The sequence below is a fragment of the Manis pentadactyla genome, chromosome 3 (genome assembly GCF_030020395.1).
Source record: "Manis pentadactyla isolate mManPen7 chromosome 3, mManPen7.hap1, whole genome shotgun sequence".
Taxonomy (NCBI): Eukaryota; Metazoa; Chordata; class Mammalia; order Pholidota; family Manidae; genus Manis; species Manis pentadactyla.
This window is the reverse complement of record NC_080021.1, coordinates 187,721,604-187,734,588: the sequence shown is the minus strand read 5'-3', so window position 1 is coordinate 187,734,588 and position 12,985 is coordinate 187,721,604. Positions and strand designations below refer to the sequence as shown.

Here is a 12,985-nt window from a genome sequence, read left to right as displayed (position 1 = left end):
GGCTGTGAATAAGACTGGGAGGGCTTCCACCCTTATGCGGCTTCCAGTCTAGTTGGGGAGAGAGACACTCAGAAACACTCAAGCAGAGCTGGGGTAAGTGCTAGGAAGGAGACGTGCACAGTACTGTAAGAGTAGAGATGAGGCTTATATTTAAGTTAAAATCCACAGTAAGTAGGAGTTAGAAGATAAGTAGGAAAAGAGGAGGTGGGTGATGGAAAGAGTAGGAGTTCAAAGATCTCAATGGCCAGTGTCACTGACCTGTGACACTTCATGTCTTCAGTCCCTGGTAGACTATCTTGTCTTCAGATAATGCTAGGAACAAATTCACAAATATTTTTCCTCTGACTCCCTGTGTTCCAGCTCTGGGATGACCACCTCCTTTATAACAACAATGGTCGCAGTCATCAAAGGATGATTTGATTTGTTATATTTAAACTTTCTTAGTTATAATTACATCCCCATTAGCCAACTTATTTTATTTGATTCACATTAACTTTTGCCAACTTAATTCTCAAGGGGTAAGATTAACTTCGTGCTTTAGGGGTTCTTATTATCAATCTCATTTATCACCTGTAAGAAACAAAAACCTTTGTCTTGTTCACTGCTGTATCTCCAGTGCTATGATGCCTGTCACATAGATGCTCAATATATATTCATCGAATGGATAGCTGGATGGATTTTATCTTCCCTCAAACACCAGAAGCTCACTAAGGACACAGTACTTGCCTACTTCACATTTGGGTCCCTCCAGCAATTAGGACAATGTCATGTATTTGGTAGGTAATCAATCAGAAAATTTTTTGAAAATAAAAAGTCACCTACCCTTTGCTTGAACTTTTCCATGACTGGGAAGAACTATGCTCTTCTCAGGCAGCTAGTTTGAGTTGAACTGCTCCAGCCGTTGAAGTTCTTCCCATTCTTGGGCTAATATTTGCTTCCTTCCAGTCTTGCTTCTGCCCTCCGGACCCCTGAAGGACAAGTCTGTATCCTCTGCCCATGGCAGCCCTTCTGATGTTGGGGACACTGACCAGGTTCCCTGCAGTCACAAATAAGACACCACTCCTGTGTGAACTCAAGTACTTTAAAATACTTTGGAGTACTCCTAACATACTTCAAAGGAGAACACATCCCTCTTAGGTTTGTTTTTGTGGGGTGGTCTGAACTTCCACAGTGAGCCACTGTATGAGCGAGGTGTCTCTCTGGGTCAGGAACCCAGACTGGAACTGATGGTGAAAACAATAATTAATGCTTACTTTGCAATTAAGTATGGCTTACTGGTCAATTTACATAAGACCCCTGGGATATAGGTCAGAGTTTTGAGACCTATAAATGGGCAAGGGATGGAGGCAGAAGGCAAGGGCCTCTGCATATTTTGCACACATACTGGGGTTAAGTGAAAGAGAGAATCGTAGTGCTGGGGTCCTGGTGACTCAAGCATGAGAGGTAAAAGGAGCACACAGAAGATAGACATACAGGGCTGACTGTGTGCCAAGCTCTGCAGCAAGCTGTGTGTACTGAACTGTGTCAAAAATGTTTCCAAACACAACACCTTACACACAACAGGCCCAAAGCTATGCATGCAGGTTTTATTTATTATTTGAAATAAGTGAACTGTTAGCTGGAGGCTCAAACATCTTTTTGTTACAAATAGATTTTATTGTAGTGGCATTTCATCTGAATCCACTTAAAACTGACACACTTGGATCACAGAGTCTACTAAAACAAGTGTGAATCTGAATTTCATGTATTCATTGTATTGCAAACACACAAGACATTTTCAGTGATTCTTTACATCAAATACAGAATCCTTTCCAAATCATTTTATAATTTGAATAAATCCCTTCTTTACATTAAATTTTCAAGTGTGTGGTTTCCTCCAAGCAGTGATTCTTAAGCTTTTGGGAGATTTTTTAGTCCTTCAAGAATCTGGTGACAGTCACATGGGCTCTCCTCAGAAGAATGCACAGGCTCACACACGAACAAGAGAGTGCATAAAATTCAGGGTCTGTGAACTCAAGGTAAAGATCAGAAAAGAAGCCAGCCCCTGATGTGGCTTGGTAGCCACTGGAAGGGCTTTGATTTCTGCTCTGAGTCAGACGGGAAGCCACTGGAGGGTTTTGAACTTGCATTTTAACAGGATCCCTCTGGCTACTGTCACGAGAATAGACTAGGCAGGCAGCAAGGGCAGAGGGAGGTTACTGCATTCACTCCAGGAGAGTGATCCAGGGGTTCGAACCTGCTGCAGAGGAGGAGTGAGAAGTGGTCAAGATTCTGGTATCAGTTGAAGGTGCAGAGACAGGATTTCCTGACCAGGTTGCATGTGGGGTGTGAGTGAAAGAGACAAGTCAAAGCTGAGCAACCTGAGGGCTAGAGTTGTCATTTTCTGGAATGGGTGCACATGTGTTGGCAGCAGGGGATCAAGTAGGGGATTATTAGGGGCCAAATTTTGGACATTTTCAACTTGAGATGCTTAGTAAACATCCAAATGGAGGCACTGAGCAGACAGTTGGATGTCTGGTCAGGAATTCTGGAGAGAGGTTGGGCTGTAATAATATTTATCTGTGAAGTTGTAATAGTAATTTAATAATGCCTACATAATTACACTTATTATTGGGAGGACTGAACAAGACAGGGCATGCAAAACTGTCAGTGCAGGACCTGTACACAATATGCCCTGGATACAATTTAGCTATTATTTGTATTAAAACTAAGAACTTTCAGTCAGTATTTCTATCCAGTATTTTTATCATTACTATAAAGTTAAGAGTGTGGTTGCTTTTGAGATTGGTAAGTTGTTTCTGGCATCAGTTCCCAGGCATGACTTGTAAAAGAAAAACCATCTTGAGTAATGGCAGCACCTTCAGGATTGCTCTCTAGCACCCAGAGTTCACAATTTGGAAGACTTTTGCACACGTTCAACAGTTTCATAGGTAGATTCTTTCATATTTTTTAAATAATCCATGTATTACTCCATCGACCCAGAATTTATTTCAAATTTCAGAGGTGGTTTGACACAGAGAATGAGGCAGTTTATCAAAAGAAACTGGATACCAGCAAAGCCCCTGCTGGGAAGTCATTCCCAGCTCATCTGTGTGGTTCCTATGACCCAGGAGGTTTAAATAGAAGGAAGCACAAGGGCTGGCTCGACCTCAGTAGCTACAGGTGTTCTCACTGGCCACAAGGTCATTTGGTTCCTTTTAAAATTGATTCCCGGAAGCGGTGACCATGTCTTCCTGAAACAGCAAGCTTCTCAGAGGACCTTTCCTTGACGAAGCACACCCTCGTATCTCTTATTAATTGATTCAGTGATCTTTAGCTTTGTTTGGTTGGGAAAGTGGAAACAAGAGCTGGTGCGGTTTTACTACACAATTCTCAAATCTTTGAAACAATGAGCTTCTACTCAAAACCTAAATAATATTTGAGATTTCTCATTTTTTTTTACATCTCTTTGAATTTTGACTCTAAATCCTTGACCCTGTAATTCTCTTCAACATCTATGACAAGCCTAATGCTCAATAACTGTCTACTAAAATATCTAATCTCCATCTGTATCCCAATGAAGAGGTAATGAAGCAGTTCAAACAGTTCAAAAATGCATCTGAAACAAATAGATGACTAAAGTCACATACAATCACAGATCCTATCTGATGGATTTAACACACTAGAGGGACAACACAGATATGGGTAGATGTTCTACTGAGGGCAGAGAGAGGAATGGATGCACAAAAAGGGCTCTTTTTCTGAAAACTTATTTTCTTCTATCTGTAAACCAGGCCACATAAACTGAGCTGACTGCTGCTAATGAGCTGGGCAATGCCTAATTAGACTTCGTGAAACATCAATTTCATTCCTACTCCCTAATCCTTTTTCAAGTTTCTAATAATTGCCATGTTCACTGTGACCATGCTTCACCTCCAAGGGTGGCTCCACATGAGAAAACAACTCTTCTCCCAGGAGCCAGGAAAGAAGGACACCTCAAGGACTACCTCCAGGGGCCCACAGCCCAGCAGGAGATCTGTGGTTCCTCACCAGCACTTCAGTCCAGCCTTTCTCTGGCTGTGTGCCCCAGAGCCCCAGGCGGAGGAAATCTAAAAGATCCAAGAATACCAACTCTAGCCTGAGCCAGCCAAATTGATCTGTGGCAGGAACTTCATACATTTGTACCCGGTATCTGCTTTTCTATTTTAAAGGAAATATGTTTTGTTTTCTATTCATTTTTAAAGTAAATTTCCATTTTATATTTTTCCAGCCAAGAAAAGAGTTTTGTCCATACTCAGGCATGGTGGTGACAGAGGAAAAGGCTATCTAGCAAGAGGTCTTTACACAACATCTCTTTGGGGTTAAGATTCAGAACGCAGTCCTATCAGAAAAATAGAGGCGCTTTTTGTCCATAGGCAGCATGACCATAAGATTTATCATCCAAGCCATGATGCCTGTCAGACTGATATAAGGCAATATAAATAACGCCAGTATAACAAGCACGAACTGGGGCTTCTCCAGGCAGCCCAACATCCCTTTTATCACCCAGAGCCCTAGCCTACCAAGATCTCTTCGTTGCTCAAGAGATCCAACCCAAAAGAAGGCTGCATGGCTAAAAGAACAAATGCCCTCCTCTCTGCTGGGGTGGTCGGGCCTCAGTGTCTGATGAATGTAAGTAAGGGCACGTTTATTTCTTCTTCTCTCCTTCTGTCTCTTCTCCAACCATCTTTCCAGCCACTTTAATTGCAGAGTTCTTTTGCAAGTTCTGTCTACCCAGCCTTGCCACCACTTTAGCTCCTGTATCCTTCATCCAGAATGTTCATCCAGGAGTCTGAAAATTATACAACTCATCTCCTAAATTCAGTTGGTGGGCAATAAATGGAATATATAAAATTCCACCAAGACAGACAATAGGATTAAGAACTAGTGTTGCCTTGCCCTACATAGCAGACACAGGTCCATAGGCAATTTCCGGGACTCTAACAGATAGACAGCTCTTCTCAGTACTAGCATTGGGTTCCTCCAGAGCATGGAACATGCACAATCCAACTCTATATCCACAGTGGCGAGCATCCAGCACAGGGGCTGACGTAGCATGAGTTCCTAGTCGATGCTGTGGAATGACCAGGCTGCTTCCTCACGTCCTTCAGCTCTGGGCTCCTGAGTGCCCAGTGTTTTCTCCACCTTTCTGTGCAGTGAGGGGGGATCCTGCCCATGACCCATGTCAGCTGGCTGGACTGGACTTCTGCTGCCAGCCCCCAGGGACTGGCTAGCACTCCGCTTCTCTCAAGTACTGTGCTGAGCCAATCAGGGCTTCCCCCAGACCCCAGGTACCAGGTTTGGGCACAGGCTGAGTCTGCTTTGTTCGGTTCAGTTCAGGAACACTCAACAAAGCCCATTACCTTCTCAGCCCCAGGGTGGATGCTGGAGGCATAATGAGGGTCATAGATGAGGGCAGGTTGAAAGGTTATATATGCACCAGGGCATGGGTGGTTAACAACAATGATTCTGCAATGACTACTGAATTGCCTGTTTGTATCCCAGCTCTACAAATTACCATTTGATGATCCTTGGGTGAATATTTAATCTTTCTGTACCTGAATTTTCCCCTTAGAAAACGGAAATAAGAGAGCCTACCTCAGAGGGTGGTGTGAGAATTATTAATATAATTTTGATCACGATAATTATGATTTTATACCTGGCTTGGCACTGAATAAGTACTCGGTAAATCTAACTACTACAATTTTTGTGTTTTGGTTCCTCTTCATGGGATTCTAAAGCTTGATCCATTACCCTTAATCCTCCCTGTGTCTGGCTGGTTTCCTCATCTCTCAAGAGGGATTTTTCTTTGCTCCTGGCCCACCTCAATGCTGAGGGTTAAGAATGACACATCTCCCCAATAACATCTGGCTGGTGCCTTGTCCACTAGGATTCAAATTCCAAAACCTCTAAGAGGTTAAGTGATCATCTACCTTCTCTGAACCCAAATGAATTATTATGTAAGCATTTTTCCAACAAAAGGAAACTCTTGGTCAACACAAAGGAGAGACCACGTTTGAAAGGCCTCACCCTGAGCTGGGAGCAGGTGCCCCTAAGCACAACCTGTACCCTCGAATTTCCAGTTTTTTCAGGGACGGAGGTGGGAGTTTCCACACACCTATCAGAAATTCTGACACCAGTGACTGGTGAGCAAAAATAATTTTCTCACGATTTTTAAAAAATTATAATGCTATTTTCTTCTCTATTCACCCTAGTTCTCTTCCAAGAACTAGATCTTCTTAACTAGTGATAGTTGGTTATGATGTATTTATTCAATTAGGCAAATGTACACTTTTCCTTGTGCCTCCCAATGAATCTTTGATGTAATTAGCAAAGCCACTTCCACTTTTTTAAGGTAAATTTCAAAATAAACTGGGTTTTTTTTCACTTGACTAAGGCAATTCTGAACTTCCATTACTTGATAGCACCAAACTCCAAATAATCTCAATTCAACCACTTAACAATTCCATTAAAAAAAACTGCATTGCTGTCATACCTGCCCCACCCAAGTTCCGTGGTACTAATTGCAACACCACTAACACTTAAATTTTGGGTAATTTCAGTACAAACAAAATTATCAAAATAACCAAAACTATTGGCCAATAAACATAAAAACTTTCCTCAAATGTTGTCATTTCATTATTAAGTGAAAATTATCACTGGTCTACCACTCACCTTCCCTTATTTCAATCCTTGGAAATGCTTCTTTCTGGCAGCCCTGAGTTAGATCCTTAACATACAATGATGAGCTATTGTACCCCAGAGGTCTCTACTTCCAGGGTAACTTAGACAAATCTCTGACCTAGCTTAGTTTCCTTTTGCTAAAGACTGCTGCTGACCTGGGACCAATGGTTTAGCCGCCACATGCTCCTAATAAACACTTACCTGTTTCCTTCCACTGATGCCCAGTCTTCACACCGATCACAGAATCCCAGAGCATCAATCCTGGAGGGGACTTTAGAGACCAGCCAATCCAAGCCTTCATTTTACAAATACAGACTGGTGCCTACAAAGAGGAAGACACTTAGCTAAGTTCACACAGCAAAAGAGCTGGGACTAGAATTGCTGAACTGGAGATTCATCTTCCTGTGCTGTCATTATTCTTCCAACCAGTTCTTTTGCTCTCTGCCCTAGTTGGCTATCATATATTCAATACACGGTCCACACCCTCTTGGGGTGTGCCAGCAGCCTGCACCAGGAGTGAACTAACCCAGCTCACCTGGCCTGAGGCTCTTTACCTGCAAGGAAAGAATGTCATGTGACTCTTGGAAACATGCAGCGTGTAGGGAGGCATGTGACATTCAGGTACTTTGCATTTCTGCCAAGTCCATCATGTTGAAAAACAAGAAGAGCCTACAAGTCATTTATGGTGTCTGATACTTTCAAGTTCTTTTTTCCAGGCCTATAATTTCAAATTACCCTACAACAAAACCTTTGGTACTTTTGTACCAAATCAACCTATTTAGCAACATTTACTTAGGAGATACTTACTAAACATATACCATTTGCCAGGCTAGCATCAGAAATACACAAATGAGTAAGACATGAATCCTATCCTTCCTCAGTGGAGGAGATAGACACATAGACAATGGCCAGACACTGTGTTAAGTGCTTTGATGCTTTGATAGTAGGCACAGGTCTTATAAACAGTTAAGTCAGCACAGGGGGGTTAGTGGAGACTTTGTAAATGATCTTTTTATTTTAGAATAGTTTAAGAGGTACAGAAAAGTTGCAAAGACTGTACAGATAGTTCCCATCAATCCCTCACCCCGGCTTCCCATAGTGTTAATATCTTCTACAACTGTGGTATATTCTTTACAATGAAGAGCCAGCATTGGCACATTATTCTCAACTAACCTAGAGAAGACTTTTCGAAGGAGGTGACTTCTAAGAGGATTTCTCAATGACTTGGAAGGAAAGGTGAAGAGGTAGGAAAGAGAATTCTAATCAAAAAGAAAAGCACATGCCAAGACCTAGAGCCAAGGGTTTGGTGAGTTCAGGGAACAGTCAGCAGCATGCAGGGTTGGAAGAGGGAGACATGGAGGGGAAAGAGAATGACAGAGGGAGAAAGAGGAAGAGGACCATGTCGTGGAAGAGGAGGGCAAAGAGGTGAGGTGAGGGTGGAAAAGGGGACCAAGTCAATAAAAGGCCTTCTAAAGAGGGCCAAAGCATTTGTACTTTTTCCTGAGGGCAGTGAAAAATAATCAAAGTATTTTATACAGGAGACCAACCTTATGAAAATTATATTTAGAAAGATTACTTCAGGGTGGAAATATACTTGCAGGTATAAGACAGAAGAAAGAAGACCAGTTGGTGGTTGGCCTGAGCAAAAGGCAGTGGTGGAAGGGAGAGAAAGAATATAATGAATTTTAGAGATATTAAGAGACAGAATTGACAGAACTTGGTGGTTAATTAGATATAGAGCCAAAAGGAGAAGAAAGAATGAAGGTAGACTCCCAGATTTCTGGCTTTGGCAGCTGGAGGGACTGGATGGTAGTGTCAGTCATTAGGCAGCAGAGCATCGGAGTTATGGTTAAGTAGGAGGGGAAGATGATTGGTTCCACTGTGAACAGTGGAGTGTGATATACCCATGGGACATTCAAGGAGAGAGCGAAGTCAAGAGGTTAGGTGCATATACAGATTTGTGTTTCTGAAGAGAAATACAAGCTGGAGACATATGTAGTGAATCATTAGCTTAAGGATGGCAGTTAATGACAGACTAGACTGGCCATGAGGATAGAAGAGGTTCCAGGAAAGAACCTTAAAGAACATGGTCACTTAGGAGCTGACCCTAGGAAGAGGTGTGAAAGGAGACATCCAGTCACAAAAACTAGAAGAATGACGTATCAGGGGAGAGCTTTCCTGAAAGAGTTGTGTAACCAGAAGTGCCAGATGCTGCATGGGGGTAGAGACCCACAAGGGCCCCCTGGGTTTGGCAATAAGGACTCCCCTTAAAGGAGGCAGTTTCAGAGAACAGGCAGGGCCGGAAACCCAATCTATCCTTGGGCTGCAGAATGAAGAGGAGGTAAAGACAAGAGCTCTGTGAGTAGGGGTCATTCTTTTTAAAAGATTTACTGGGAATCAGAGGCGAGAGAGAGCTTACATGGGACTGACAAATGATAATAGACTGTGTTGTAATGAAAAAATGACTTGTCCCATTCAGAGTTTGAGTAAACCATAATTTTTCAAGTAAAAATTATTTCTTAGTAGTAGTAGCTACCATTTAGAGAATGCCTACCATAAGCCAGGCACTTTAAGTACATCATTTTATTTGGCCCTTATAACAGCACTTTGAAGTAAATATTAGAACCCTCTGTCACAGTTGGAGAAATAAAAGCCCAGAAAGGTAAACATCTAGCACAAGGTCTCAAAACAAGAAGAGCTGCAATTTAAACCTAATCTTCATTCCAAAGCCCGTGCTTTATTCATTGCAACCACACTACCTCTACAGCTGGCCTTCTTTTCACAGTGCAAAAGCCAAGGCTGAAATGGGTGGTCAGGGAGATAGATAGCCCAGGCATGCACTTCTTGTTCAGGGACAATCCCTGAGTAACAATTAGAGAGTCTCTGACATTGAATCCCAGAGGTCCTTGCCAGGAACCCACTATGTTCCCTTTGGTGTGCTTGGGTTGGGGGAGGAGGGCAGAGCCAGATAATTCAGAGTAAATCAGTCCATCACTGCTAAGTAGAAATTTTAAAGTTGTAGGTAAGGTAAAACTGGAAAAGTCTAAGAGAATTTTTCAAGAATTAATTTTAGCCTGGAGCAAACAAGCATCAAGGAAGACCCAAGCTGTCTTTACATATCCATGAGGAAGAATGATCCCACCTGCTTCTGACACCACAAAGGACATAACTAGAACCAGTGGGAATATGGTACAGAGAAGCAGTTTTGTCTCTGAAAGGAAAGCTGCCTATCCAAAGGTGGGTGAAAGTGCCCAGTAAAGTGGTGAGCTCCCCGCCTTCACTAGAAATACCTAAACAGAAGCAGGGAAGTTGGAGGCGGGGGCCAAGCATTCCAGACCTGAGATTTTGAGAGACAGTCTGGAGAAAATGGTTAGGATAAGGTGTCACATTTTAAGGCCTGGACTTTTTCTCTACAGACAAATTCTAAATATTACATAATGGGAAAATTGGCATGTTCTTTTATTGACAGTTTGTTCAATGTATAGCAATTCAACTTCAATATGTAATAAGAAAAATGTATTCCTACCTGTAGGAAGCTCCGTGCTTTGATTGGGCAGGGCTGTGATCTTGAAAATGTCAGGGACAGGGTGTGGAGAATGGATAGTGGTTGCCTCTGAGATCGCCTCACCTTTGTTTCCTGTGGAGGTTGGAATAAGGAACTCACTTCCTGTTTTCTCAAAGGTCTCCTGACATGGGGTAAGAGCATGTCTAACAGTATAGGAGGTGGATCTACGATCACTGACTCAATAAAAGAACTCCTTTTTTTCTCTTTCTTTCACTTGATAAATATTGATTGAGCACCCATTATATTACAGACTGTGCATTTTTATTTAAAGGCAAGAAATTATACCCAGCTGTATAAGCACATTTCACTAACATATGCATGTTTGTGTAATGGGGGTGGGGTGGGAATGGTGGCAAAATCAACTCTCCAGCCTCTGCAGGGAGATGGCTGGGAATTATTACGTGGTCTAAATAATGTCAGTGCAAACTGAGCCTTTGAATATGTTTCACTTTACTGCTGCAAAATAATTAGAAATTACAGCACAAGGAAGCAAACCTTTTCTAAACACAAACAAAATCTTCCATCCCTTGTTTATAGTTCCCAAAGTTCTGGAGATCTGACCCCCACACTCTTGGCCAAAGAGTGCTTTTTTCCTCAGAATAAAAAGAGTCAATGGGAAAAACTGAGATCCCTGAATTTAAGGTAATAATTGTAATGACTGGAAAACTTTTCACAAGTACACAAAAATAGTGTTATAAGGCTGTTCCCTAGAGTACTGTTTATAGGGAAAATACGGAAACAAATTAAATGACCAGAGATAGAGGCTTAGTTAAATAAATTATGGTACATACACATAATGGAATACCATATAGCCATCATTAATGACATTTAGAAGAATATTTAAAGATATAGGAAGAAAGTCAATATAACTTAAATGAAAAATGAGAGTTCAAACAGCATACACTATATGACCCATTTTTGTAAAAAATACATATACACATGGGGGTATTATGTGTGTGAGTGTGTGTGTGTGTGTGTGTGTGTGTGTGTGTGTATACCTATATATGTAAAGAGAAACAGAGAGAGTGATCTATGTAGATGATAGCAGGAGAGACTGAAAGGATTATCACCGATATGTCAACAGTGGTTGTGAGATTATGGGAGGCTGTTATTTGCCTTTTTCTCCCCCTTAATTCTTTAGTTTCTAAATTTATAAAAATAAGTAGGTACTTTCACCAAATGATTTCACTCATCTGTGGAGTGTAAGAACAAAGCAAAACCTGAAGGAACAAAACAGCAGCAGACTCACAGAACCCAAGAATGGACTAACAGTTACCAAAGGGAAAGGGACTGGGGAGGATGGGTGGGAAGGGAGGGAGAAGGGGGAAAAAGGGGCATTACAATTAGCACACATAATGTAGTGGGGGCAGACACGGGAAAAGCATATAACACAGAGAAGACAAGTAGTGATTCTATAGCATCTTATTACACTGATGGACAGTGACTATAATGGGATATGTGGTGAGGACTTGATGATGGTGGGAGTCTAGTAACCATAATGTTGTTCAAGTAACTGTACATTAATGATACAAAAAAAATAAGTAGGTACTTTCATGGAAAAAGAAGTTATTAAAAATACAATATGAGCTTTCTATAATTATGCTGCTATAAATAAAGCAAGTAACTTTTAAAGTTCCTTCTTTAACTTTGTCTATGATACATTGAAATTATTTGAATGATTTTTATTTAGGCAAACAAAAACCAAGTTGTATGAAAACAGTGAGAAAGAAGTAACTAACTACATAAAAATTAATATTGAGAATTTTGGGTAAATTTCTTCAGGGGATGGTTTTCTTTCAAGCTAATATACAAAGTTACCACTTTTTAAAAATTCTAAAGGTTAGCAGATATGAAGTTCATTCATTCATTCATTCATTATCCACTCAGGGGGTACTTTCTGACTTTTGACCTTATATAAATTCCTGTCCTCAGCTGTCTGGAGGATTAAGTGTATGTTCCCTGTAGTTGAAGTGCTTATAGTCTATGGAAAGAGATCAAACATTCATGAATCATCCAGACAACAAAGCTCTAAAAATTAGAACAGAAAACAAGGTATTATAGAAAGCCAATGCCAGTGAAATGAAGGTTATCAAAATTCCACTCAACCTTTAAGGTTCAAAAGGCCTCTCTTCCTGAAGATACCTCTTTTTGGGCAATAATTTCTAGAAGCAGGCTATCCCATCTGCTGGATGAGGACTTCTGGTTAACATCTCTCACAGACCAATCCTTATTGTGGGTCCAGGTGTCCTTTCCTTGTCCTGATCTTTGTTTCCTTCATCTTGGGTCCTGAGAGGACTTCAAAGGCAGGTCTATTTTGGGAACTCCAGCTCATGTTCATCTCCTGCAGAAATGAGGAAGGAGAGGTGTGGAGCTGGATAATAACACACTCCAGATTAACCACTGGTGATAAATGTGGATACATGGACAGAAGGACTGGCATCAGAGTGCTGATGAATAGCAGCTACCCCTTATTCTGACCCTCCCCAAACTTGGATTGAACAGCACCCCATTCTTCCACTCTTTACCTCTGAGGAGAGGATTATCAATGAAAATATTCACAAAGTATTGAAAGCTGTAAAATATGATGGGAAAAAATGAACTGGGAGCCCATAAACCTACCTTAGTCCCAGCTAGTTCTACATCTAACTAGTTTCCCACTGGACCTCAATTTCCTTATCTGTCAAATGGAAAGAGTTGAACTGTTCAATACCCAAATAT

At 41.3% G+C, this 12,985-nt stretch overlaps 1 protein-coding gene across 13 annotated transcripts in view; it reads right to left on the bottom strand.

The window, feature by feature from the left end:
* The window catches only part of FRMPD1 (FERM and PDZ domain containing 1), a 128,427-nt gene extending 121,209 nt beyond the window's left edge, over positions 1–7,218 (bottom strand). For 5 of the 13 annotated variants that reach the window (XM_057498852.1, XM_036888319.2, XM_057498854.1 and 2 more), the window contains exons 1-2: positions 6,904–7,218; positions 823–1,036 (exon numbers count right to left, since the gene is read on the bottom strand). Coding sequence is in view for 1 of the 13 variants with exons in the window: in XM_057498857.1 (XP_057354840.1) it covers positions 823–843 (21 nt within the window). In the remaining 12 variants the exon portion in view is untranslated. Of the gene's footprint in view, positions 1–258; positions 379–822; positions 1,037–6,903 lie in introns of all 13 variants that reach the window. The other 8 variants (XM_057498850.1, XM_036888323.2, XM_057498851.1 and 5 more) reach the window with 2 other exon arrangements.
* Between the last annotated feature and the right edge of the window lie 5,767 nt (positions 7,219–12,985).